The following is a 25,534-nucleotide window of genomic DNA, read 5'->3' on the forward strand; positions in this document are numbered from 1 at the left end:
CGTGGTGGATCCGTGGTCTTGTAGTAACACTTTTGACAATCAATCCAGAGGTCACAGGTTTGTTTCCCCGCCGCACCATTAAAAATACTAATCGTCTTCCGGGAGGGACGTTAAATGGGGTCCCGTATGAAAGTGTTATACGCTACTACACGTTAAGAACCCAGTAGGTCTAAAAAGGGCTACATTCTGTATGTTCCCTTTGCACCAAAAACTTATATGACTAACAAACTTATCGGAACAAACGCCGAATGGGCCTTGCCCGAGTCCGATTTTAAATGAACTTACACCCCAAATATATACGCTATCATCTAATAGTCATTAGATTGTTTTAGGATGCATGCAATTGCGATATTGCAAGTTGATTCTTTCACATGTCTCTTTATGTATTGATCTTAATCTAATTACCTGGTGCATTCTTATCAGATCTCCAATCTGAGTATACTGCTGTGCAGTTTTGGAGGTTCCATTATAATATTGGACCCTAAATGGCCCTAAGCCAATAAACCAATATACAGGAAACCTGTGCAATTACACAGCCTCTAAACGTCAGCTCCACCACTTTATGGTGGTGCAAAGAAAAAGAACTGTCGACACTTCCGTGGTGGAGCTGTGGCCTATGTTTACATGAACAAACGTGAGTATGATTTACATTTTATTTGATAATTTCATTTAACGAACATATTTCGAAAATCGGAGAATGTGGTACCGTGTAAGAACACTTCTACTGTAGGCTGGTTACTATTTCGTTTCAATATTGTGCAAACTGTGGTGCCAGGAGCTTTCTTCCCGAATCGGACTTGTGCATATTTTGAGATCTGATTGCATAGCAAGTACATTTCGGTGCTTACACACCCCGTAAGAACATTATCACGCATGCAAACATAACTATTATGTATATTACCTATGCCGGAACACAACAAAACTAATAAGCACTTCTTAAAAAGGAAAAATGCACATATTTATAAAAGTGGTGGCGCTGTTGCCCTAGTGGTGGCGCTATCGAGTATGTTTTGTGCTTGAAGTAATATAAAACGTTAACGCTTTTGGAATGAATACAAAAGTTGCTATGTTTATCATGACTTGTATGTTCTTTATTGATAGTGTTGAACATAAATAATATAGAGAGAATTCAAGATAAGGCCCCAAAGAAGTTTAAGTGAAACTCTTATTCAAAGTCAATACATACACATGTATAACAAACATAATTTTGGGGTGTTAAACCTTTTACTACTTACTAAAAAATGCATTTATGGAAAATATTTATGACTGATAACAAGATAGTAACCGTGTATTTAAGAGCTGAAAACGCACAAATATTAAATGATTGGTGAGTGCTTCTATCGTTTCCTTTAGGTAGAATTTAGAATACCATGTTTATTTGCACCTCATCAGAACCATTGTTCTCGACATTTATTCATCTATTTTTGGTATATTAAAACAATTGTATTAATTGTAGTAAATCTTATTTGGAAGTAAGAGTACATCTTTAAACAAAACTCAGTTTTTTCTTTACCCATTTTACTGTCAATGTAAAGTCGAGCATCGTTAAAATAACACCGCGTTAAACGTTTCTAGTTTCCCCTATAACAAATATTTAGGGTTTAACATAAATAAGTCAAACTCATTTTCGGTCTGATGGGATCGATTGTTTTTTGAAAGTACATTGAAATAAACAAATACCTATACATACTCGTAAATACATTGTTTGTCGATATATTGTTTTGGTTAACCTTTGGGTCAGTAAATATGTCGTTTGGATTAATTTGCATAATGTACTTTAAATATCCGTTTTCATTTCACGGTAGAATGCCATCCTAAATACGAAAGAATACCTTCGTAGTGTATATACCCAAGGCGAATAAACAATCTAGTCTGCATGAACTCTAGCTTTCAGATAACATTTCAAAAGAGATATAAACTACGGCATATAAACTTTTAGAGCTTAATACTGAAATATGGTATCAAATGAGGACATCATACTTAACTAGCTGTATTTCTTTAGAAAGTTATAATCCTATTTAAGAGAATCATTACGCATCAAAACATGGACGTATTGATTAGCAATAACTAGTTTCAAATTCGAAAATGGAAAAAGACCGTTTAAGTTCGGATGTACTGGAAAGCGGACAAAATGGAGTATCTTTTAAATACAGCCTAGACGCCACAAGTGGTGAGGAAAATATCTCTTCTGCTAGTGCTACTGAAGGTGAGGAACTAGTTGCAGATGCGAAGGATGAAACTAATGAAAAAGAAAAACATTTCAACAATGACCAAAAAGAGACCGGTGCAATCGCTCATGGCGAAGAACATTTTGCTGAAAGACATGATCAGGACAAAGTTAATGTTCTAGAGGAAACAACAGACAATAATAATATGGACGGCGTTGAGCTGGAAAAAGACAGTTCGCGCGAAACCCTAGACGACGATCATGACAAACCATATGACGCTAACACGGTCAAGATAGTCATTGGACATTCTAGACATAGCCGCACACACCATGATGATCTTACACGCTCGAAGCATAAGAAGCACAGACATCCATTCGATGTGTTTACAGTTTTGCTGAAACGTTTGAAGAAAGACTCGGAATACAGAATTCGTTTTCTGCATACACTTTTTGTTATCTGGATGTTCATAACCCTGGTAAGAATCAACACATCAATTAAATAATAATAATAATTATTATTTCAGTAATAATTTGATAGTTTCCTTACGTTTTTCGTATTTAAAATCAATACATACACATAGATAACAAGCATAACTTTTGACTGATAAACCGATAAACCTTTAACTTCTTACTAAATAATGTATTTAACAAACCTCAAAATGAAAAGGATTTTTTATGGAAAATATCAATTACTTATAACAAGATTGTAACTGGATATTAAATAGCTGAAAACGCACAAATATTGGTGGGTGCATATTTTTTTACAGTGATCAACTATCGTTTCATAAGGTAGAAAACCGTGTTTTCTGTATATTTCTTTTAAATTAAACACGGTTTCCTTCATAAGAACCATAATTGCTTTCTATATTTATTCATCCTTTTCGATAAATTTAAACAATTATTTGAATTGTGCTACTGCTTATTTGGGAGTACGAGTGCATCTTTAAACATTTATTTTAGACCGATTGTGAAAGAAGTGATCAGTCTCATTGGCAATATACTGCCCTACCGTGCTTTCTAATGTTAGAACCTTAGTTCACGGACAAAGCCCACTTGCCCCCCCCCCCCCCCCCCCCCCCCTTGGAGACAGACCAACGTAAACATTTTTTTTTCATTTTAAAAACGCATATTTTTTGCTTGAAGGCGGAAGTATTACTACTATTTACGTATTAATGTCACATTAGATATCGAACGCAATATGCCCACAAACCGAAGACTAGCAATATACTAAACGGTTGATGTGTTACCATATCAGCCTTGACATTTCTTATCTGCAAACAGATTTGAGGTTTATTTACTCATTTGAAACTGTCCCAAGGTCTCCACCAACGTATTATGATCAGTATTGATAAGTAGCTGCACGTCGTCATTATACATAGTAACACGTTCGAGCTGGATAGAAGTAAACATTGCAACTTTATCAAAATATTATTAAGAAATGTAAATCTACTACGTTTATAAATATCTGAGCGATTTAAGTATAAATATTGTTTCGTCATTGTCTATTTCTTTTTATTACGTTATATGTCCAATTTAAATAGTCTCGATTGTTCAAATTGTTCGTTTTGAAGAATGCCACATCGAAAGTACATTAGGTAAAACTCGGCCGCTTTGTAACGACGCATAACAGCATCGCCGCATAAACGAAATCGATCACGTTTATGCAGTGATTTTCAACGCATAAACAGGACTTTCTTATGTGGCAAAAAGGCACACTTTCGCCGCATAATAAAACAATTAAAACACATACTAGTACAATAGTGGTTGATAAAGTTTCATCAAGATCGGACTAAGTGTTTTGTGTCCACTTAACCAAGCTTTGAATTAGACATTTAGAAACGTAAATTCTGACAAGATTTAGTAAGATCGGTTTAAATGTTAACCAAACCAATTGATCTTTCTGCGAAAACGTTTGAAATGACGTTTGGCCCGACTTATGGCGGGAATATATGTTACGACAACGCACAACACCGTCATTTGGGACAATCAGAAAATTGAATCGTCGTATGACGTAACATATATTCTCGCCTTTTTGTCAGACTGACGGGCATGTACCATTGACAATGCGCACGTTCAACGTCATTTCAAACGTTTCTAGAAAAGTCAATTGTCAACGACGGACAAACAACAGAAATCCAACAATCCTCACAGTAATAATTTATTTTCAACTTTCAATTTTGTCTCAACTTTAAAATATTACCTTAAATTTGACCAATTTGCCTGCCTACTTTTCCCGTATTTTTTCAATATGACATTTATATGCTACGCCCTAATCTTAATCATCATCATAATCAACAACCATCATCACAACCATCCTCATCATCATCATCATCATCATCATCATCATCATCATCATCATCATCATCATCATCATCATCATCATCATCATCATCAATGTCATCACCATCGTTTTGTTAAAATATTAGAACTCTATTTTTTAGCTTTATAATAAATGGATAAATTAATCCTCTTTATGTGGCAAAAAGGCACAGTTGCGCCCCATATAAGCAATTTCTGCTTTATGCGTTGAGCGTCGCCGCATAAACCTGGTCGCCCTGTTTAAATGCGTTGAAAATCACTGCAAAAACGAAAAAAACACGTTTATGCGGCGATGCTGCTATGCGGCGTTACACCGCTTTCATCGAAAAAACAACCTCTTCATCCGATTTTTACAGTTCCTTATAACAGAATTAAGCTGAACTCAACATTTGTGGTTCTCTATAGTTTTAGTAATATTTACATACTAAAGAGTGTTTAGACTTTGAAAAGAAAATATCCCTATGATAATTATAATAACCTTATTTTTATTTAGTAAACTCAAGATTAAGTAAGAAATTTGACTTAATGAAATAAGCTTCTTAAGTTTGTAACGCTTAAGAACTTTTGAGAAATTGGGGCCTGCAGGTTTATAAAGACGGTTTACAATGTCAGAATTCTTTACATTTAACTACGCTGTAAGTAGATCGCGTAGTGATTTCGATACGGACTTTACTTTTGTGAATCTTAAGCCTTAATACACATCTCTTAAAATTAGTTTCAACATATAAATACAATATAAACGTTAAATAACTACTAATGAATACTATCATTTTTTATACGAACTACATCTACTGATGTACCGGCATACATCCGAGGTTGTTTTCAGGAAAATGGCCGAGGCGTTCCGATTGGTAGAAAGTATTCCCAATGCGAAGAACAAATAACTAAAAGCTTACTAAAACAATTGCACACTACAGTCAAAGCTCACTAGTAAGGCCACTACTTTTATATAAATTGGTTTACAAAACCGGCGGGTCTAATTTTCCGAAAAGTACAAAAAAATAAAAAAATGAATTTCACTATTTTTTCAAAATTATTTTACCGACCGTATTGATTTTGGTGCGAAACGAAAGAAAATAACGCACAGATAAGAGTACGAATGCAGTAGATCTCGACTGGTTTGTTGTTCCGTGGCCGTATTTGCCAATTTATAGTGATAGCATGTGAGCCAGTCAACTGTTATGGCAGCGCCGATGGCAATGGCGGAATTGATTCTTTGTATGAAATAATTAATTAAAATATGCATGAGTTGTTAAAAAAATAACAATAGCAATAAACATTGGCAAATTTAACAGCCGACACAAACAATAACTGTCACGTGATTGTTGTTATTCCCCGCCAATTTAGGTCATGAAAATATTGTTGTTTATAGATAAAAAATAAAATTGTCAGCGGCTGCCATCGAATTAGTAGACACAAATATCTGTAAATTATGTGTGAGAAAAACATTTTATAACATTTTACGGTTAAATATCAAATAACAGTGCACTAAGCGTGAGTGGTGAAATCGAAAGTAAAATTTCTAAGTTGACACCGGTGACCTAGTTTCACAAGTTCGGTCGATGGTGTTTATGGATTTGAAATCACAAAATGGTTTGAAAATACTTGTTATTGAGTCAATGTAAAGCTTGTGTTTATTCTAGATTACATGTTTATTCATGTTTGGGTTAATAGTAGAGTAAAAACAATGAAAGAGTTGAACACATGCCTCAATGACATTTTAATACTAATGCCATGAGTTGTGTGCAAAACATTTAGATAAAATAACACGGAAAACTATTTTGAATAAGTCCATTTCAATTTGTAATGAACTTGATATTTCACTATAAATGAGATTTGTTGTTGTAACCAAGGAATACTCTTTAAAATGAAAAATAAACAAGCATGAAGTATAGATGCCCTGTGAACTCGTGTATACACAAAATGGCGGAGTTAGAAGAAGATGAAAATATCCGATACATAATTATGGATTTCCCTGTTACTATCATTGGTACATAAAGTTAAGTCACATGCTAGATTTATTATTTTGTTATGTGATTTTTATGTACTGATGTGGTAATTTGCTGCAAGGTATGAATTTGAAATGGATTTGGTGAACATCCCATGGTAAATATCCCGGTCCGAAAATATCCGAACTTAGCATGGATGGAGTTACACACAACTAGGACCCACCATGGTAAAGGTTATTAAAACTCAAATCTAGGTCTAGCTTGGTATTTAGTTTTTCAGGAATTGCTTTCACAAAGTTAAAGCTCAAATGTCATAGCAGTTTAAAAATTTAAAATGTCATGTAAATGATATAAATTTTCAATGTGTTTATGTTGTTCTCTGATTTTTACCCTTTAAGAGTATGTTTTGTGACTTTTTTTTTTTTTTTTTTTTTTTTTCGACCGCCCGGTGGACATTTTTCCCAAAAATTCTTGTAAACCAAATAATAAAAAAGGAGTGGCCTAAGAAGCCGTTTGAACCTCGGGAAATAGTTCGATAACATTCGATATAACCGAAATACAAGAAGTGTATAACTTGACCCAACACTTTTGAAAAAAGATCGACATAACCAGAACAATTAAGTGTTCGTTATCTCAATGTATTTTCCGAGGTTCCTACGACTTCGACATAGCGAACTTTTACTGTACATTGCAAATATTAATTAACAAATATTGGAATTATGTATTACTTCAAATATAGGAATATTTCTTTATCGGCCTGCTAATTTAAGATTTGTGAAATTATACCCTCGAAACATTCTCAACAACAACAACAATGCTTAAACTGGTGTGTCCATTTCAGGGCTGGGTGGTGTCAGTGGTGGGTTCCACGTTTCCCGACCTTCGGCTCATCATCAACAAAGACCTGGACACGGCGTCCTGGATATTTACCGGAGGGTCCATCGGGTATATGACCGGGGCGTTTGTGTTTGGGCTGTTGTTTGACAGGTAAGATATGATAAGACAAGATGAATACGACCCCTGGACACATCTTTCCGTATATTTACTAGAAGGTTTTTCGTGTATCTGACCGCTTTTATGTTGACCTGCTGTTTAACAGGTTAAATAAGTTAAGCATTACAGGTAACCTGTTCACGTCTTCTAGATATTTACTGATGAGTATTTCGAGTATCTGACTGGAGTTTTAATTGACCTGTTGTTTAACAGATAAGAAAAGATACTATTAGGTAAGTACATTCTCCGGACACATCTTTCTCAATATTTACCGGAAGATCTATCGGGCAACTGATAGGTTTTTTTTGTATTTGACCTCCTGTTCGACAGATATTTACATAACCGCCTTCTAGTGACAATATCAATGGCAGCTTTCTCTGTTGTATTTCCTCCATGCCTTGACGAAGATTATCCATGCATTGTTCTGTGACCTTGTGCTCAGCGATCTTCGTGAACGTGGTCAAAATTTAGACACAACTGCCTATTTGCAATATGATTGATGTTAACCTTGTCAACCTTTGCAATATCAGCTATGCCCTGTCACGGCACCATGACAATGATAATCTATATTGACGTAATAAATACTTTCCCTCCTACTACAAAATCAGGGATGACAACTCTGTCTTTCTGCATTTATAGTCATCTATCGGTCCTTGTATAATGCACTGGCATCGTGCTCTCCCTTAAATGGTCGTTGTTCAAATGGCCAATACATGCTCTCCGATTTCAGACAAAACCGCATGTTGGTGATGGTAGCAGTGACAACTCTATCAGCTTTTTCAATTGCCATAGAATGCCCTAGTACAGCGCCCTGACTTAGATGATCGTTGTTCGTATCGGGAATATTATAAGTTACGGGGTTAGTTGGTGACCCGATATGGGATATACGGGGCAAAGGAAGCCATATCGGGTGAGAGCGAACCTCAAACTCAAATATGGTTTCCTGCGCCCCGTATATCCCATATAGGGTCACCTACTAACCCCGTAATGTATATATCACGTCGACAACCTGTTTAAATGTTTCATTTATTCATCGGAATATACATTGGAATCGGAAATTAGACGCCATTTTGGTACGATATAACTTTGGCGACCAAATATGGAAAAATATGGGGTCACCGCGTGACCAGTCCTGAACCAATGGCATTGCGTCTTTTATGTTGGAGGCGTGATATATGCTCTTTAATTTCAGACATAACCGCATGTTGGCAATGGTAGCAACAGCCTTTGCAGGCACCACTTTGCCATAGAACAACGCTCTGCATTAGATCGTTTTTTGTATTGATGGTCGTTGTATACATGCTCGTCAATTTCAGACTTAACCGCATGTCGGTGATGGTAGCGGTCACAACTCTTGTCAGGCTATGCAGGCGCAACTTTGCCCTAATTCAATGCCCTGCCTTAGATAATCGTCATTCATGTTGGAGGCGTGATATATGCTCTTTAATTTCAGACATAACCGCATGTTGGCAATGTAAGCAACAGCCTTTGCAGGCACCACTTTGCCCTAGAATAACGCCCTACCCTATATCGTTGTGGAGCATCGTTGTATAAATGCCCTTCACTTTCAAATTTAAACGCATGTTGATGATGGTAGCGGTGTCAACTCGGTCAGGCTTTGTAGTCGCCACTATTCTCTGCCTTAGATGATCGTTGTTCGAATGGAGGATCGTTGCATACATGCTCTCCGATTTTAGACAAAACCGCATGTCTGTGATGGTAGCAGTGACAACACTGTCAGCCTTTACAGGCGCCAATTTGCCCTAGTACAGCGCGCTGCCTTAGATGATTGTTGTTCGAATGGAGGATCTTTGTATACATGATCGTCAATGTCAGACATAACCGCATGTTGCTTATGGTAGCAACAGTCGTTGCAGGCACCACTTTGCCCTAGAATACCACCCTGCCCTATATCGTTTGTTTGTATTGATGGTCGTTGTATATACATGCTCGTCAATTTCAAACTTAACTGCATGTTGGTGATAGTAGCAACTTTAAAGGCACCACTTTGCCCTGGAATAACGCCATGCCCTAGATCGTTGTTTGTATTGATGGTCGTTGTATATACATGCTCGTCAATTTCAGACTTAACCGCATGTTGGTGATGGTAGCGGTCACAACTCTGTCAGGCTTTGCAATAGCTGTCATGCCGTGGTGTAGTACTTTCCCTTGGTTGGTCGTTATAAACGTTGTCAGCGGTTTCTTCACCGGAGGAATAGACGTTTGTAAGTATACGTTAGGCCTAAAAAAATATGTCTGTTTCGGGTAACCCGACCCTACCTATAAAAATGCGCCGACCCTAACTATTTTTTTCCGTTTTTGAGCAAAAAAATATCCGTTAGCAAATAGAGAGTTACGAAGGGTGGATAAATGCGAATTGGACGATCAGAATTATTGTTTATATGATAAAACAAAGTCAGGCAATGACAGTAATGTATGAAAGACTGCCATGTGCAAGGAAACACTCTGAACTTATTTTTGAAAAAACCCAACAGATTTTGAAAAAAAAAATAAAAAATAATCCCTACCTACCGTACCTAAAATTTTTGGGAAGGTTACCCTAAACAAACAATTTTTTTTTTGGCCTTATGAGTTTTAAAGGGACTAGTCACCTGGCCCCAATTTCTCGAAACTTCTTAAGTTTAAGCTTAGGCTTAAGTAGCTTATTTCAATTAGACAAAATACATACTTTAATTGAATGTTGATAAATGAAAAATGGTTTATTGTGATAATCATAAAGATAATTCCTATCTTAAGTATAAAAACTCTTAAAGAAAGTTATATTACGCAATTTATTGTAAACCTAAAATAGTGAGCTTAGCTTAATGCTGTTATAAGGGACTTAAAAAGTTTCGAGAAATCGGGGCCAAAATCTGCAAATACAGTATTTCCTCAAAATAAGCCTTAGAATTATCAATACGAGCTAGTATGAGGCCGATAATACATTATTTCACACGATTTTAATATTGTGTTAATGCTGTCTCATCTGAGTTTACCCGTTTAAAATATTGATTTCCGAGTGTATATTTAGCAAGTGAAGTTCCCGTGATAAGTACAGATACATATACCGACACCTTTTTACGAGGATTCACGTTTTAGACACACCAAGTTTATTTCGCTTTTGAAAAATATGTGAAAGATACATGTGTCTTATTAAAGTGATGTAATACATCAGTAAGTAAGATTCTTGACAATTTTCTTTTTTTCTTGCAATGTATTATCTGGTGTCTAGTCCCTTTAATGATATGGTATACTACGATATTTAAGTCAAAGTTGAATGTCGTTGATACATATTCTGACTTTTGGCAGCATTAATTTTCACTACGTCACCTATGACCTAAATTTAAACCGTACTTGTATGTGTCTAGACAATATCGAGTTCCCGGGTTCAATGCGTGATTTAGGTCACACATATTTCAGTTGGCCCGAGCAATTGCAGAGTAGTAATATAGAAGTCTCGAAGAAAATATTTGTTTGAATCAACGGACACATACCTAGAGAGATTAGCAAAATGCACTTCAATCCAACTGTTACATTTATGCTTTATCGTAATTCCAAACATGACGTTCTAATTTGTGAAATATAAATTCAGAACACTATTTTGCAGGTAGCAGCTCACACATTGCCTTCATCTGGGGATTTATGTCTTAATTGTTTTGAATGATTTTGCAGGTGGCACGTATATTGTCTTTATCTGAAAAGTTATACGTCTAAAACGTTTTAAACGATTTTGCAGGTGGCAGCACGCAAATTGCCTCTACCTTGGGAGTTGTACGTCTTAAAAGTTTTGAACGATTTTGCAGGTGGCAACTCGCACATTACCTCTACCTTCGGAATTGTACGTCTAAAAAGTTTTGAACGATTTTGCAGGTAGCGACTCGCACATTGCCTCTACCCTTGGAGTTGTACGTGTAAAAGGTTTTGAACGATTTTGCAGGTAGCAGCTCACACATTGCCTTCATCTGGGGATTCATGTCTTAACTGTTTTGAATGATTTTGCAGGTGGCACATACATTGTCTCTATCTGGGGAGTTAAAAGTCTAAAACGTTTTGAAAGATTTTGCAGGTGGCAGCACGCAGATTGCCTCTACCTTGGGAGTTGTACGTCTTAAAGGTTTTGAACGATTTTGCAGGTGGCAGCTCGCACATTGCCTCTACCTTGGGAATTGTACGTTTAAAACGTTTTGAACGATTTTGCAGGTAGCAGCTCACACATTGCCTTCATCTGGGGATTCATGTCTTAACTGTTTTGAATGATTTTGCAGGTGGCACGTACATTGTCTCTATCTGGGGAGTTGTACGTCTTAAAAGTTTTGAACGATTTTGCAGGTGACAGCTCGCACATTGCCAGTATCTGGGGAGCTATACGTCTAAAAAGTTTTGAACGATTTTGCAGGTGGCAACTGGCACATTTCCTCTATATGGGGAGTTATAAGTCTTATCAGTTTTGAACGATATTGCAGGTGGCAGCTCATATTTGCCTCTATCTGGGGTTTCATGTCTTATCAGTTTCGAACGATTTTGCAGGTGGCAACTCGCATATTGCCTCGATCTGGGGGGTTCAGGCCGCCCCCTACATGCAGAGTATCCACTTCGGCTTCAGTGCCGGCGGCTTCATCGGTCCACAGACAGCAAAACCGTTCGTGGCTCCTGTGACATGCGTGCCGACAAACGAAACATACAACAACACAACAGAAAAAACGTGTGTCGACATTTACGGGGAAACACATATTCATTGGACGTATTTGATAGTTGGGATTGGGTCTTTATCCGCTGCTGTGCCCTTTTTAATTCTGTATTGCTTGTCAGGAAGCCATAATACTTACATAACTACTTTCATGGAAAACAATGAATTAAGCAAAAAGAACATTCCAATAACTTTGCCCGATTTATCATTGAAAAAGAAAGTTCTCTTTGTGTCTGCTCTTACGCTGCTAATCAGTTCTTACGCATGTACCGAAGGCAGGTATTCCAGCTTGATAACATCTTTCAATGACGAGTACTTAAAATGGCCTAAACAAGAAGGCCTTGACCTCGCGTCTGTCTTCTGGGGCGCGTTTGCTGTTGGGCGTTTCATTAGCATTCCGATATCGCACTATTTAAAACCAAGCAATATGATACTGGTATACTTGATTGTTCTAACCTTGACCTTCATAGCATTTCTTTTTGCCTCAATTCATGACATAGTTGGGCTTATATGGACGTGTAGCGCTCTTGCAGGTCTTAGTATGTCCGCCATCTTTCCTGCAATATTTACGTGGACAGCGGAGAGCATTCTGCACGTGACGGGAAAGATATCAGCTACCTACCTTGTCGGTGTCTCCGTTTTTAACATGCTTATGCCGCTTTTGTATGGGTACCTGATGGAACATGTGAACTTGCTGTATTTTGCGTATTTGCTTATTGCTCAATGTGTGTTCTCGTTTGTGATTTATGTAATAATCAGACTTATGATAAAGTTCTATATCCAGCCAGTGACGCTCGAAAACGAAAAGGACAAGGTTTAAAATACTTTGTATTTGTATAGATCTCTGGATTTGTTTGTAATGATCTCGAAACAAATACAATGCAGTCTGTTTAAATACAATCGTAACAATTCGGCCATCTCCGGCAAGCTTCGGGATATCTGTTAAATAATGACCGAGATGTTCCGATTGGTGTAAAATGTGCGAAAAGCATACAAGTGCTAACTTTTGAAAAGGTGATGGGGTTAAAATATCAGACAGTATAAGCAAAGGACTTGTTTGCCTGACAAAGTTTGCTTATACATTTGGTTGAGTAGTAAGCTAGACTGTGTTTAACCGGTGCTTAATGTTATGTTATCTTCGGAAATTACAAAACAAAAAAATCGTGATTGATTTATTTTTATCAACATTAAACCTGAATAACCATTTGTTCCACAGATAAAACAGTTATATCTAAATACTGAGTACGAGAGAATCCCAGAATATCGAAGACAATTGCTATTGCATAGCGTTTAAAGTCCGATTATATATGGAATTTGGTGAATTAATTTATAAATGATATCTGCAATCGTGCGCATTTTTTAATGAATATGAATTTATGATAATACTAAACACTGACAAAGGTGTGTATGTTTAATCTACATTATTTTATACAATCCGGCGCACACCAAAATAAGTCACAGCGTGACCTTGACAAATATCCATCATATGGAACTGTGCAGTGTTATATTTTTGTGTATTTTCATTTACAGAAAACCATTTTACTACACGTGTCATACAAGTGTTTTATATATGCAATGTAAGGGTTATTGCTCTCTAAAGTCTATTCAAAATTTATTACCGCCAAACTTCGGTTGTTGTCAATAAAAGTGTTTGCTATTTCATTGCTTTGCTCATCTTGTCCTTCAAGCAGCACTCTCACAGATATGCCATTTTTACAACTTTTTTATTTTTTGTCTTGGAAAGATTTTTTGCGTAAATATCTGCAAACCAATGATATAAGATTGCTGACAAAAAATCAGATCGTAGATTTTCATATTTCCGTTCGAAAGTTAATGTTTTATGGCTTAAACAGTTACTAACGGTTTAAGAAAAATGCATTAAATATCAATTTTTGAACTTAAATATAAAAGTCTGTAAAATCTTGAAATTGGATAGCAAGCTACAGATGATGTACATTAAAAACACATGAAAAACGAAATGTAAATTATGATTTAACACTTTATAACAATGCATGAATAAAATGCATTGTAAGAGATTATAAAGTAAGAATGTTAACAAATTGCCAATTTCGTTTATGGTCCGAATACCGCTCCATACCAAACACACAGGATTTCCGGCAATGCATCATTACAAAAGATTGTCCCCCGTTTCTACTTACGCACCGCAAGTCAATACAGGTATTACGGGTATTCTTGGACTTAAAACAGGACAAGGGAGTTAAAATGTACATGTACTGTTTTATGACCAAAATTTCGATTTAAGGTTGCATACGATGTTTACAATGGGCGGTGATATGTAATTGCTGAACATATTCACATCAACTAAATGTATAAACATACCGCCCTTAAAGAGACCCTCTTATTCAAAATCAGTACATACACATGTATAACAAACATAAAGTTGAGTGATAAACCTTGAACTACTTACTGAATAATGTATTTATAGTAAATAGCAATTACTGATAGCATGATTGTAACCGTGTATTTAATAGCAGAATGCGCAAATATTAAATGATTGGTGAATGCTAAAAGATTTACTGTGGTCTGCTATAGTCTATAAGGTAGAAAGACCGTCTTGTATGCTCATTTCTTTCAAATCAAACTCGGTATCCTTCATAAGAATAATTGTTTTTAACATGTATTAATCCTTTTTGGAATATTAAAACAATATTATAAATTGTGGTAAATCTTATCTGGGAGTAAGAGTGCCTCTTTAACTGTGCATTGATTAGTCATTGAATGAATAAATTATTAATAAAGGCAGAGGTTTCATAACGTTTATGTACAACTCGTATCGTGACAAACAACTTCGTTTCACGTTATTTTAGGAAAACTGGAAGTATGAAATTCGCTAGATCTCCGAAATGACAAAGGTATCAATTTCGAAATTTAGTTGATACTTGACAGACAAACCAAAAAAAAAAAAACGGCAGCCAATGGTATAAAACTGGATAAGTATTCCACAAGGTACCTTTGACTAGTTTGCAACGATGTTTGGATTAATATAATGGGTAGTGCTTATATATTACCATGGAAATATAATGGTTTATTTGTTCGTGTTATTACTAAAATGGAAACTAAATGACCGAAAATACATTAGAAATTAGTTATCGTGTCTTTTGTTTACTATTTCAACTTAAATGATACATGAAATTATCCGTTCGAACAACTCGAGCCAACCGGGAGTGCTTACATTCAGTATAAATAAATCGGACCTTTACATCCAGTGCGAGCCAACAAAGATTTCGAGTTAAGCGAGTTCGAACCAATGGTATTCGACTGTATTTTGTTTTGATATAACGTTTTCATTATTACTTTTTTCTACATGTTACCACAAGGCATCCGGAATTGTAATAATTGTACATCGGAGATACAGATACAGTCGAACCCGGTTGGTTCGAACTTACTTGGCTCGATATCCTCGATTGCTCGAACTAGTTGCAAATAACCGATTTCTTTCTACTTAAAGACACCCTTCCCGTTTGCCTCGAATTCTCTGAGGCTCGAGGTATTTTCGTCGGTTCCTGGGAGTTCGAGCCAACGGGGTTCGACTGTATGTGCTAATTTCAGACAATATTCTTAACAACACAACTGATGCCGATGCTAGGAGGCGTTGACAATTTTGCACTAACGAAGATTGCCGAATCTCTTTTCATTTTGACGACCATTGTTTATTTCGCCCGTCTTGACACCATTAGGAAAATATTAACCCAATTATGTAGAGCACAATCCGTGGCAATATTCTGAAACTGAATTATGGGAAATAGAAAAGTCAGGTCATCAAGCAATTTCTTCCATCGTAATAATAATCTACACGCATACTTGGCAAGGAGAGGTTAGGAAATAGTAACAACTCTTAATAACCATATTGACGGTTGAAAGCCGAAAGGTTATATTGACGGTTGAAAGCCGAAAGGTTATATCTGCATTTTCATTCAATGTAATGCACCAGTACCGGGGAGGAACTGCTGGTAAAATCCCCGTCAAATGCCCCCGCTCCCCAGGGACCCTAGGTAAGGCCCTTTTCCCCGGCTATCCCCGGTAAACCCCCGGACCTGGGGGGGGGGGGGGGGGCGTGGTTACAATTGACTGGTGCATAACTTAGAACCAAAGTTAGTATATGTCTCTTTTCAATGTCAGTATAAGATCCTTTTTAATATTTCTTTAAAAAACCTATGCTTTCACAATTGAGTGCTAAACTATTTAAGCAATTGCATACCTATTTTATCTTCAAAAACACATCATTGGTTCTTATGTATTCTAGTTTTAGATTGAAAGAAAAAAATAAAAGGTGCAGTTTAAATATTTTCTGACAGTATGACCATTTCTTTGAAAGACACACGGAATTCCGTATCATTTTCATACTTTATTGCAACACAATATCACCGAGTGAATATGACAGGTATTAAATACAGATATCTATATCATAGGTTGGAAATATTAGTGTCATCCTCATTTCTTATGCACGTTTCAATACAAACTTTTGGCATTTTAGAAAAACTAGTAAATTTTCTTTATTGCAATACAAATGCGTCCCAAAATAATCCCCAAGAGCAAATGTGCATACGTCGGTATATTTTCCCTCCGAATGGGGTTGAGGTTGCCCCAAGGACAAATGTCGGCATATAAACACAACATAATAAAGTTTTAATTTACGGCTTAAACAGACTATGTTCTTAATTGGTATAAGCCCTTGGCTCAAATGTCAAGAAAATACTCAAGTCAAATCTCAATCTTATTCTCAATTATGTTTTTCCACATTACAGTATAACATTATTAAATATTACAAATGATTACTATTTTTATAAGCACAATCCCTTGTGCATTATGTTGGTTAATATAGTTTTGCAATATTCTTAAAAAAAATATTTGTTCAGCACATCATTCAAAACTTATAAATGGGACCTGAAGGAAAATTTTTGCTCTCATATTTTTATCAACATATTTAATCTTTTGGGGAATATGGTTATAAAAAGGGTAAAACATGTACAATTTTCATTCATTTAATGTTGTTATGTGATAAAATGACTTGAGACTGAGATTGACGTTTGTATTTTGTTCTTAATAAAGTTCTGAAGCTTAAGTCGATTTTCTAAAATAAACATAGTCAAATTAAAAGAAAATATAAGTGATTTTAACATAAAATGTTTTCCCCAATATCACGAAAATACTTAAGTCAAATTTCACCCTCAATCTCAACTCATTTTATCACATAAAAGCATAATGTTGTTCAAAATCTTGCATGTTTTTATACTTTTTGAAAACAGAGCTAAACAATAGACTAGAGCAATTGTTAAAAAGGCAATGAACTGTACTCAAGTACATTTTTGGCTGTAGAATATTTTTAAATTGGAGTATAGACCAAAGGTTTCAATCAACATATTCCATGATAGAATGTGGTTTAAAATGTATAAAAACATACATTTTTTTCAATACATTTTGATGTTCTATGGTAAAATGAGTTGAGAATGAGTTAGAGATTTGTCTTATGTATTTTCATGATATTGGGGCAAATGTTGTCAATTTTAATCATACTAAAACGAAAACGTTTAATGATTTCCGAATGTTCAAGGATGATACAATCAACTTATCAAGATAAGTGGCTTGTATGGTAAAATATCATAAATAAACGAATATAATGCGGAGATATATTATTTCTTTTTTATTAACGTTTCCTTTCAAGAAAATTGCAGATTGGGATGAAACGTGATAAATCATGAAATAAAGTAAATACGTTGATTAATAATTCTCATAAAGAGATCTTTAAATCACACGTTCAAATTACATTTATCAATTATGTAAATGAAACTTCAGCTACAAATGTCAAACAATGGATTCAAAGTTCACTGATCATAATGGAACAGAGACATGTTAAAGTCAATTTCATTTTATTGCAAACATAAAATATTTATTACCTATCCCTTCTGTTCAATAAACAAAGAAACACAATACAGTAGTGCAAACAAGCGAGGATCTTATTATATAGTTATATGATAACAATTCAAAACATTCACGTATTCAGTGTTTCCTCTGAATGGGTAGCAATAACTGGTGAATGCCCAATGTCCCTAATCCCCTACGCAGTGATCTCCCCTGACACACAGAACAGATATCTGCAGCAATAAGCGAATATAGCTGGATTTCAGCGATATAATTACTATTTTTAAATGTGTTTCTTCTCTCTTTATGGATACTTTTAAATTTCAATTATTCAAGGTGTACTAAGGTTAAATTCCAAAAAAAATATTTAAAATTAAAAATAACTTACAGTCTTGACCGATATGATACCTTACATATCTATGGTCACGTGATTTGAATGGTGGCAGTGAACACTGTACTGTAAGGGAAGTAACTCTGCGTGGAGTTTGCAATTTTCCTATGCACAGTGATTAATGATTTTGTATTATAGTAATACCCGGAACCAAAGTCACTCACAGCCAAGAACAAACTTTGGACTCGCATGTCGGTACCGAACGGATAAAGATATATGCTTTAATAATACAGAACGAACATCTACATTTATTTTCTTAGAATATAAATAGTATTTTGTAATAATAATTACAAAACATAAACAAAAAAGGCTATTGTTTTACAAGTTCGATGTTTGCTATATCCTGGTTGCAAATAGAATGACTTCCAAAATTAGTTTATCACTAAATACTTGTAATCTCTACGAGGAAAGAGAAAAACTTATGCAATCTACCCTGTCATAACTGAACTCTATCGTATTTTATAGTATTAATTGTCCATCTTAATGCACCAGTCAATTGTAACCACGCCCCCTCCCCCAGGTCCGAGGAATAGCGGGGATTTTGACTTTAGGTCCAGCCAAGCCCGGGTAAAATCCCCGCCGTGCGGGAACGAACTGCTGGTTAAATCCCCGCCAAACGCCCCCGCACCCAGGGACCATAGGTAAGAACCATTACCCGCTAGTTTTTGGCGCGAAGGCAAAACCACCGCATTCACCCGGCACTGGACCCATCTCCCCGGCTATCCCCGGTATACCCTTGGTTACAATTGACTGGTGCATAACTTAAAAGAAATCAGTATAAAATGAATTAATTTGTCGCATTTATAAAGCAACTAAGTAACAAGATTTTATTAAACATTCAGACAAATTCCAGTCAGAACAGAGTTTCACTGTATTATGAGCTATTTGTCCTAGTGACTAAAAGGAGACGGCACACACTGGCGGCTGACATAAAAGCCATTTAGATGTTTTTTTTACATCCGTTGTATATTTATCCACAAACATCCTCACGATCCATCACAATATATGTCGGTATTATCAAGCCTTTCCCTAAAAAGCTGGCTTAAAATATCACAGTGCACAGGAGGTAATTTGATCAGAAAGGTTTCCGTAGTAAGACATTAATCCCCAGTAAACTATGGGTATGATATCATACATGTGTAGAATCTAACTGGAAAAAAAAATGCATTTGCTTGACTCCGATTTCAATGCCAAATTTTTTAGGATAGGGTAGCTTGAGAAAGCAGTGTCATGGTAAAATTGTGTCTTAAAGGGACTCGCTCATGGTTTTTAAATGATATTTCATTACAAAACACTTAGATCATCTTTGTATATCATTACATGCTATATATTATTATTTCTCTCGTTTTCTTTTCTCTAAATGAAGTATTTCATCAGGCAAAACTCAAGAATGTTTGTCTTAATACCTCGGAAATTTCGAGTCTTTGCGAGCATGTATGTTTATAATAAGGAGTTCCATACGGGCATTTAATATTCACCCGTGGGCAAGATAAGAATTTCTAGCATGGTTAAAATATTGGATGCACTTATCTGAGGTGTGAGAAACAACTTTCTGGGTTGCACCAGAACTGAATACACCACGTTTCCAACCACTACCCTTTAAATGCCGAGCGCCAGGCAAGGGAGCTACTTGTACCAACTTTTAACGTCTTTCGGCATGACGCGGCCCAAGATTGAACCCACGACCTCCCGCTCCGTGGGCGGACGCCTTAACCTCAAGGCCACGGAGACGGTTAATTTCGAGTTTTTGCAAGCATGTTTGTTTAAATACCCCGGGAAGTTCGTGTGTTTTCAAGCATGTTTGTTTAAATACCCCGGGAAGTTCGTGTGTTTTCAAGCACGCTTGTCTAAATACCCCGGGATTCTTGATTGTTCTCAAGCAGGTTTGTCTAAATACCCCGGGAAGTTTGAATGTTTTTAAGCATGCGTGTCTAAAACCCCCGGGTATTTTGATTGTTTTCAAGCATATTCGTCTAAATACCCCTGGGATATTGATTGTTTTCAAGCATGTTTGTCTAAATACCCCGGATATTGTAATTGTTTTCAAGCATGTTTGTCTAAATACCCCGGGTATTGTGTTTGTTTTCAAGCATGTTCGTCTAAATACCCCGGGGATTGTGAGTGTTTTCGGACTTTGAACTGGTTCATTAAATCATATCGGTGTATTGAAATGCCAAAGGCGTGTTTAAAGACTTTTTTCGTGTTAATTCTTCAGCAAGTAATAAAAGTTCATCAATATCGATTTCCATGCGTTACTTATCTCAGAGCGATTATCGGAGGCAATGTGTACAATCATGCTCTACTAAAAGCTTTTACGCTACAAATTCACCTTAACGTTCAGATCAGAAATATTACTGTAATTAGACGTCTGTTTTTTTGTTGACAAATGTATACAGAGCTTAGAATATATAGCTCATCTCTATAATCACAAAGCACACTATTTTTTCGTGTCAAATTTTCTCGAGTATTCCCAGTGCATTAGTATCGATTTACATGTATTACTTATCTCGGAGAAAAAATCGGAGGCAATGTATTCTATTATACACTCTGCAAGAAGCTTTTACCCAACACATTAACCAGACTTAAGAATGTTTAGATCGAAAATATTTCCGTAGCACGTCTTGATACGGAAATTAATTTTTCTAATTTTAATCTATTTTTTTGTTGACAAATTAATAGGGAGCGTGGTTGTAAATATACAGAACAGAACAGGACCAAACAGACATATATATAGGATCTGACACGAGTTGTCATTTAATACAAGATTTTATTAAACGAGTTTAAGAAATTTGTTAGTACGCGAGCCTCTGGCGAGCTTACAAACAACTTTCATGGACGAGTTTAATAAAAATCTTGTATAAAATGACAACTCGTGTCAGATCTTTTTTATCACATGCTTAAAACGGTGTTTTTATTACCAACTTAGTTCCAGCTTCTGAACCAAATGTTTGACAGCCAAAGTACTCAGAGTGGAATGTCAACGATGCGCCATATAAATAGTTCCAAATGAAAATGACTAAAACAGCTAGCAGTTATGGAGTTTTAATTCTGATAAAGCGCTGAACAAGTCACAAATATAAAAATTGTGTAGTAAAATATCCAACAACATGAATAACGAACACTTTTAACCCCCCCCCCCCCAATAAGTACACAATTTGATGACATCACACTGAGAGTAAATGCATTTACGCGGTTTATGTGACCTACATCGGTCTGTCAACTTTTATTGTGTGAACGGATTTAAAGTTATTCGCTGTCGCTTTCTACGATGATTTTGCAGCTTTTTCTTAGTGTACATGGAGTTTCACAACATGCAGATGATTACGACGAAGCCTTACACTGTACTGCATGGATGTTGATGTTGAAAAAGTTTCACCAAGAATGTTTCCAGCGAACATGATGTTCTAGCCGTCATGGGACGTGTAATGAGAAGCCTGAGCTGCGAATTCGTATTTGTGTTTTTGGTAACCGACAGCTGATTAAACTGGCAAGCAAATGGCATTGATTGCATATTGCCTGTGTTTGTCAAAGATGGAAATGTTTGAAATGTTCTTGTGGTGTTTGTCACTATTGTGGCTGTATTTGTTGACTGACTGGATATTTCTGTGACTAATAATCTGCATTATCTGGTTGGCGGAACATTGTTATCAGAAAGTTTTCGAACAAGATGCTTTCTGGCACTATGATTCGTTAGCCATTTGTCTCCCGGAAGTCCTAGCAGGTACAGCTTTATCATTGAGGTAAGTATTTGTTGGCGTTTAAACCATTTTGTTTACAAACAATGCTTTTAAGCATGTGATGAATATATAGCGCATCTTTATAAACACAAAGCGAAAATATTACATGCATGAAACAAAACAATAAGCTTCTTTTGCTCTAATTTATCTGCAATCAATTTATATAATATCATGAAGACCAATTATTTCAACAATAATGTATGTAAGAATGTCTTTAAATGTGTATCAAAAATACAGTCAAAACTCGTTAGGACCACGAGAAATTATTCCAGATAACAAACATTTGATATAACCGAAATAAAAAACTACAAACTAAACCCAACACATTTGAAAAAAGTTCAAAATAACCATCATATCGAGATAAAAGAATTCGACATAGCGAGTTTCGATTGAATGCTGTAGATTTGGCCTTACAACCGGAATTATTCACCAAAACACCTCCACCACTTACATCAGGTCACTTTCAAAGGTTTAATGCTTTGCTCAATCTGCATATCATGTAAAAGGTTTCTACGACGACCGGGAGCACCGCAAGACATGTAATTATCTTTTTCATGCTACCCAGCTCTATCGCTGATCCTTGTAGCCATCGTAGTACAGTAGAATCAATCGCATTTGACCGGTGTCCCTAACCCTTGCTTATGAGGCATTTACTGAGAGAATTGTGCCATACAAGGATAACTATGCTGAACGCATCAAATTGAAATTTATTTGTATTTGCCGATAACCAACCGACTTTGACATGGCGAGTAAAAACTGTAGTGTTTGATACATTTAAAATGCGGTCTTCAACAATGCGCTTTCTGCATATTTTAAAGTAGAAAAGTAGAAATATTTAGGTAGAAAAGTAACGAGTAGAAATGACGTTGAAGGACATTTGAGTCACAACGCAAAACAATTGATTGACTCAATTTATAGATTTCAAATTAAAAGATACGTATCGTTGTTTCTGTGTTCTCCATTCAGGAAGAACATGGATGCATTTGTACAACTGGACATTGAACGAACATTATTAAGTAATTGTTAAAAAGGCGAAAACAAATAGGAGGAGCTAGTCTATTTGTGAATATGACTGCGTTAAACTGAATGTATAACGACGGTAAAGGTGCCTGTTCTGCACCTAAAATCCTTTTTGCGATGACGAGAATATACACAGACGGCACAGGTGCCAGTTGCGTGCTTAAAAAAGTGTTTGTTTGCGATGAATAGAATATACTAGGGATGCAAACGAATGGCAAAAGTGATATTCGAATATTCGGCAATTCTTTCGATCGAATATTCGAACACCAAAATGAACCTTTAAGAATTGTAGTAAACTATTATTATTCACTAAAGTAATAGTGGGGGCCCTGTTACCCTTCCTGGTCGTATTCGGTACACGCGACGGACCCTTATTGTTCCACAAATTAGCCTCTGAATTTCCCATTTACAAAATATATCCCAAGAAAAAGCAATATATCTTTAACAAAAAAACAAACCTCTGCGTTCATTTTTGTAAAAAATGCAAAATAAGATCAGGGAATTGCGTTTGTCCCGGTTAAATGACGATATGCGCCAACGTGGGACTTGCAGCCTCGTTCTGGGATTGATGTTTACGAAATATATTTATAGAAAACGACACCATGTCTAAACGTCGCTTTTGTCTTAGGTATTGTACAACAATACAGGACATATATCCTTAAACGTTAAACCATACACTTTCAGTTAATTTTTGTACGCAAGAGCGTTATATTGAAAACATGGAAACAGTAACTAGCACATGTCCTTCGTATCATCAAGGCGATTTGAGCAATAGCGCCAAGCTTGATTAGCAGTGAAGACAAAACATTGGTATAAAGGCCGATCTCTTAAACCCTTAATTGGCATGGTCATTTAAATGTACCCAAAATAATTGGAATGTGTTTTATGTCACTTGTCTAACAGCCAGTAAATGCAAAATTATACGGGGACTGTTTATAGTTCCCGGCGATATATCCGATATGACGCGTGTATAGTGTCATCAAGTTCACACCTATGGCATTAGGGGTCGTTGTAAAAACAAGACAGACGAAGATGACAGTTGTAGGCAAAAAGTGTATTAATTTATTATTTCAACAAAAACATCGAATATTCGAATACCTATTTTGACATTCGAATACCAAACGTTCGATCGAATATTCGAATATTCGAATATTCGTTTGCATCCCTATAATATACACAGACGGCAAAGATGCCAGTTGCGCGCTTTAAAAGTGTTTGTTTGCGATGAATAGAATATACACAGACGGCAAAGATGCACGTTGCGCGCTTTAAAAGTGTTTGTTGGCGATGACGAGAATATACACAGACGGCAAAGGTGCCAGCTGCGCACTTTAAAAGTGTTTGTTTGCGATAAATAGAATATACACAGACGGCAAAGATGCACGTTGCGCGCTTTTAAGTGTTTGTTGGCGATGAATAGAATATACACAGACGGCAAAGATGCACGTTGCGCGCTTTAAAAGTGTTTGTTTGCGATGAATAGAATATACACATACGGCAAAGATGCACGTTGCGCGCTTTAAAAGTGTTTGTTTGCGATGAATAGAATATACACAGACGGCAAAGATGCACGTTGCGCGCTTTAAAAGTGTTTGTTTGCGATGAATAGAATATACACAGACGGCAAAGATGCACGTTGCGCGCTTTAAAAGTGTTTGTTTGCGATGAATACTTAGTAGAATATACACAGACGGCAAAGATGCCAGTTGCGCGCTTTAAATGTGTTTGTTTGCGATGAATAGAATATACACAGACTGCAAAGATGCACATTGCGCGCTTTGAAAGTGTTTGTTTGCGATGAATAGAATATACACAGACGGCAAAGATGCACGTTGCGCACTTTAAAAGTGTTTGTTTGCGATGAATATAATATACACAGACGGCAAAGATGCCAGTTGCGCGCTTTAAAAGTGTGCGTTTGCGATGAATACTTAGTAGAATATACACAGACGGCAAAGGTGCCAGTTGCGCGCTGTGCTTGTTTGCGATGAACGGAATACAACAAAAAAGAAAAAGTTGTTGTTGTAAGACAGGAAATGTGCCAGGTGTTTGCTTAAACAGTTTTGGTTTACGAAAATAAAAACACAATGTGCAAAGTCGGAAAGTGCCTGTTCTGTGCCAAGTAAGTCTTATTTTCAGGCAGCACGCACATCATCACAATTACATGTCACCGTTACAAACAGGAGTCGTTTTCATGATTTCAGGAACATATCCTATAAACGCGTATAAATGAAACAATACATCATAACATAGTTGAAGCAAATCTAAAAACTATAATATACATTATGCTGGGGACCTCACTTTGAGATGAAAGGCGAATCAACCTTTTTATCAATAATATACATCAGTAAATAATCTCATTGCTATTTGTAGACCACTGTTTATGACCAA

The 25,534-nt window shown here is 36.2% G+C and overlaps 1 protein-coding gene across 1 annotated transcript; it reads left to right on the forward strand.

Annotated features, from left to right (window-relative positions):
* Positions 1-1,869: 1,869 nt before the first annotated feature.
* Positions 1,870-13,772, forward strand: LOC128228525 (sodium-dependent glucose transporter 1-like). Its single transcript, XM_052939918.1, has 4 exons — positions 1,870-2,643; positions 7,277-7,422; positions 9,514-9,653; positions 11,956-13,772. The coding sequence occupies exons 1-4, from the start codon at positions 2,086-2,088 to the stop codon at positions 12,933-12,935; spliced, it is 1,824 nt and encodes a 607-aa protein (XP_052795878.1). The 5' UTR covers positions 1,870-2,085; the 3' UTR covers positions 12,936-13,772.
* Positions 13,773-25,534: the final 11,762 nt, after the last annotated feature.

This window comes from Mya arenaria, chromosome 1 (assembly GCF_026914265.1).
Source record: "Mya arenaria isolate MELC-2E11 chromosome 1, ASM2691426v1".
In the NCBI taxonomy this organism is placed as follows: Eukaryota; Metazoa; Mollusca; class Bivalvia; order Myida; family Myidae; genus Mya; species Mya arenaria.

What these genes read in the sequence shown, in the direction of transcription:
- LOC128228525 (XM_052939918.1), top strand. Translation starts at nt 2,086, where the DNA reads ATGGAAAAAGACCGTTTAAGTTCGGATGTACTGGAAAGCGGACAAAAT. An exon ending in TCTGGATGTTCATAACCCTG is followed by an intron (nt 2,644 to 7,276) that starts GTAAGAATCAAC and finishes TGTCCATTTCAG; the next exon opens with GGCTGGGTGGTGTCAGTGGT. An exon ending in TTTGGGCTGTTGTTTGACAG is followed by an intron (nt 7,423 to 9,513) that starts GTAAGATATGAT and finishes CGTCAATTTCAG; the next exon opens with ACTTAACCGCATGTTGGTGA.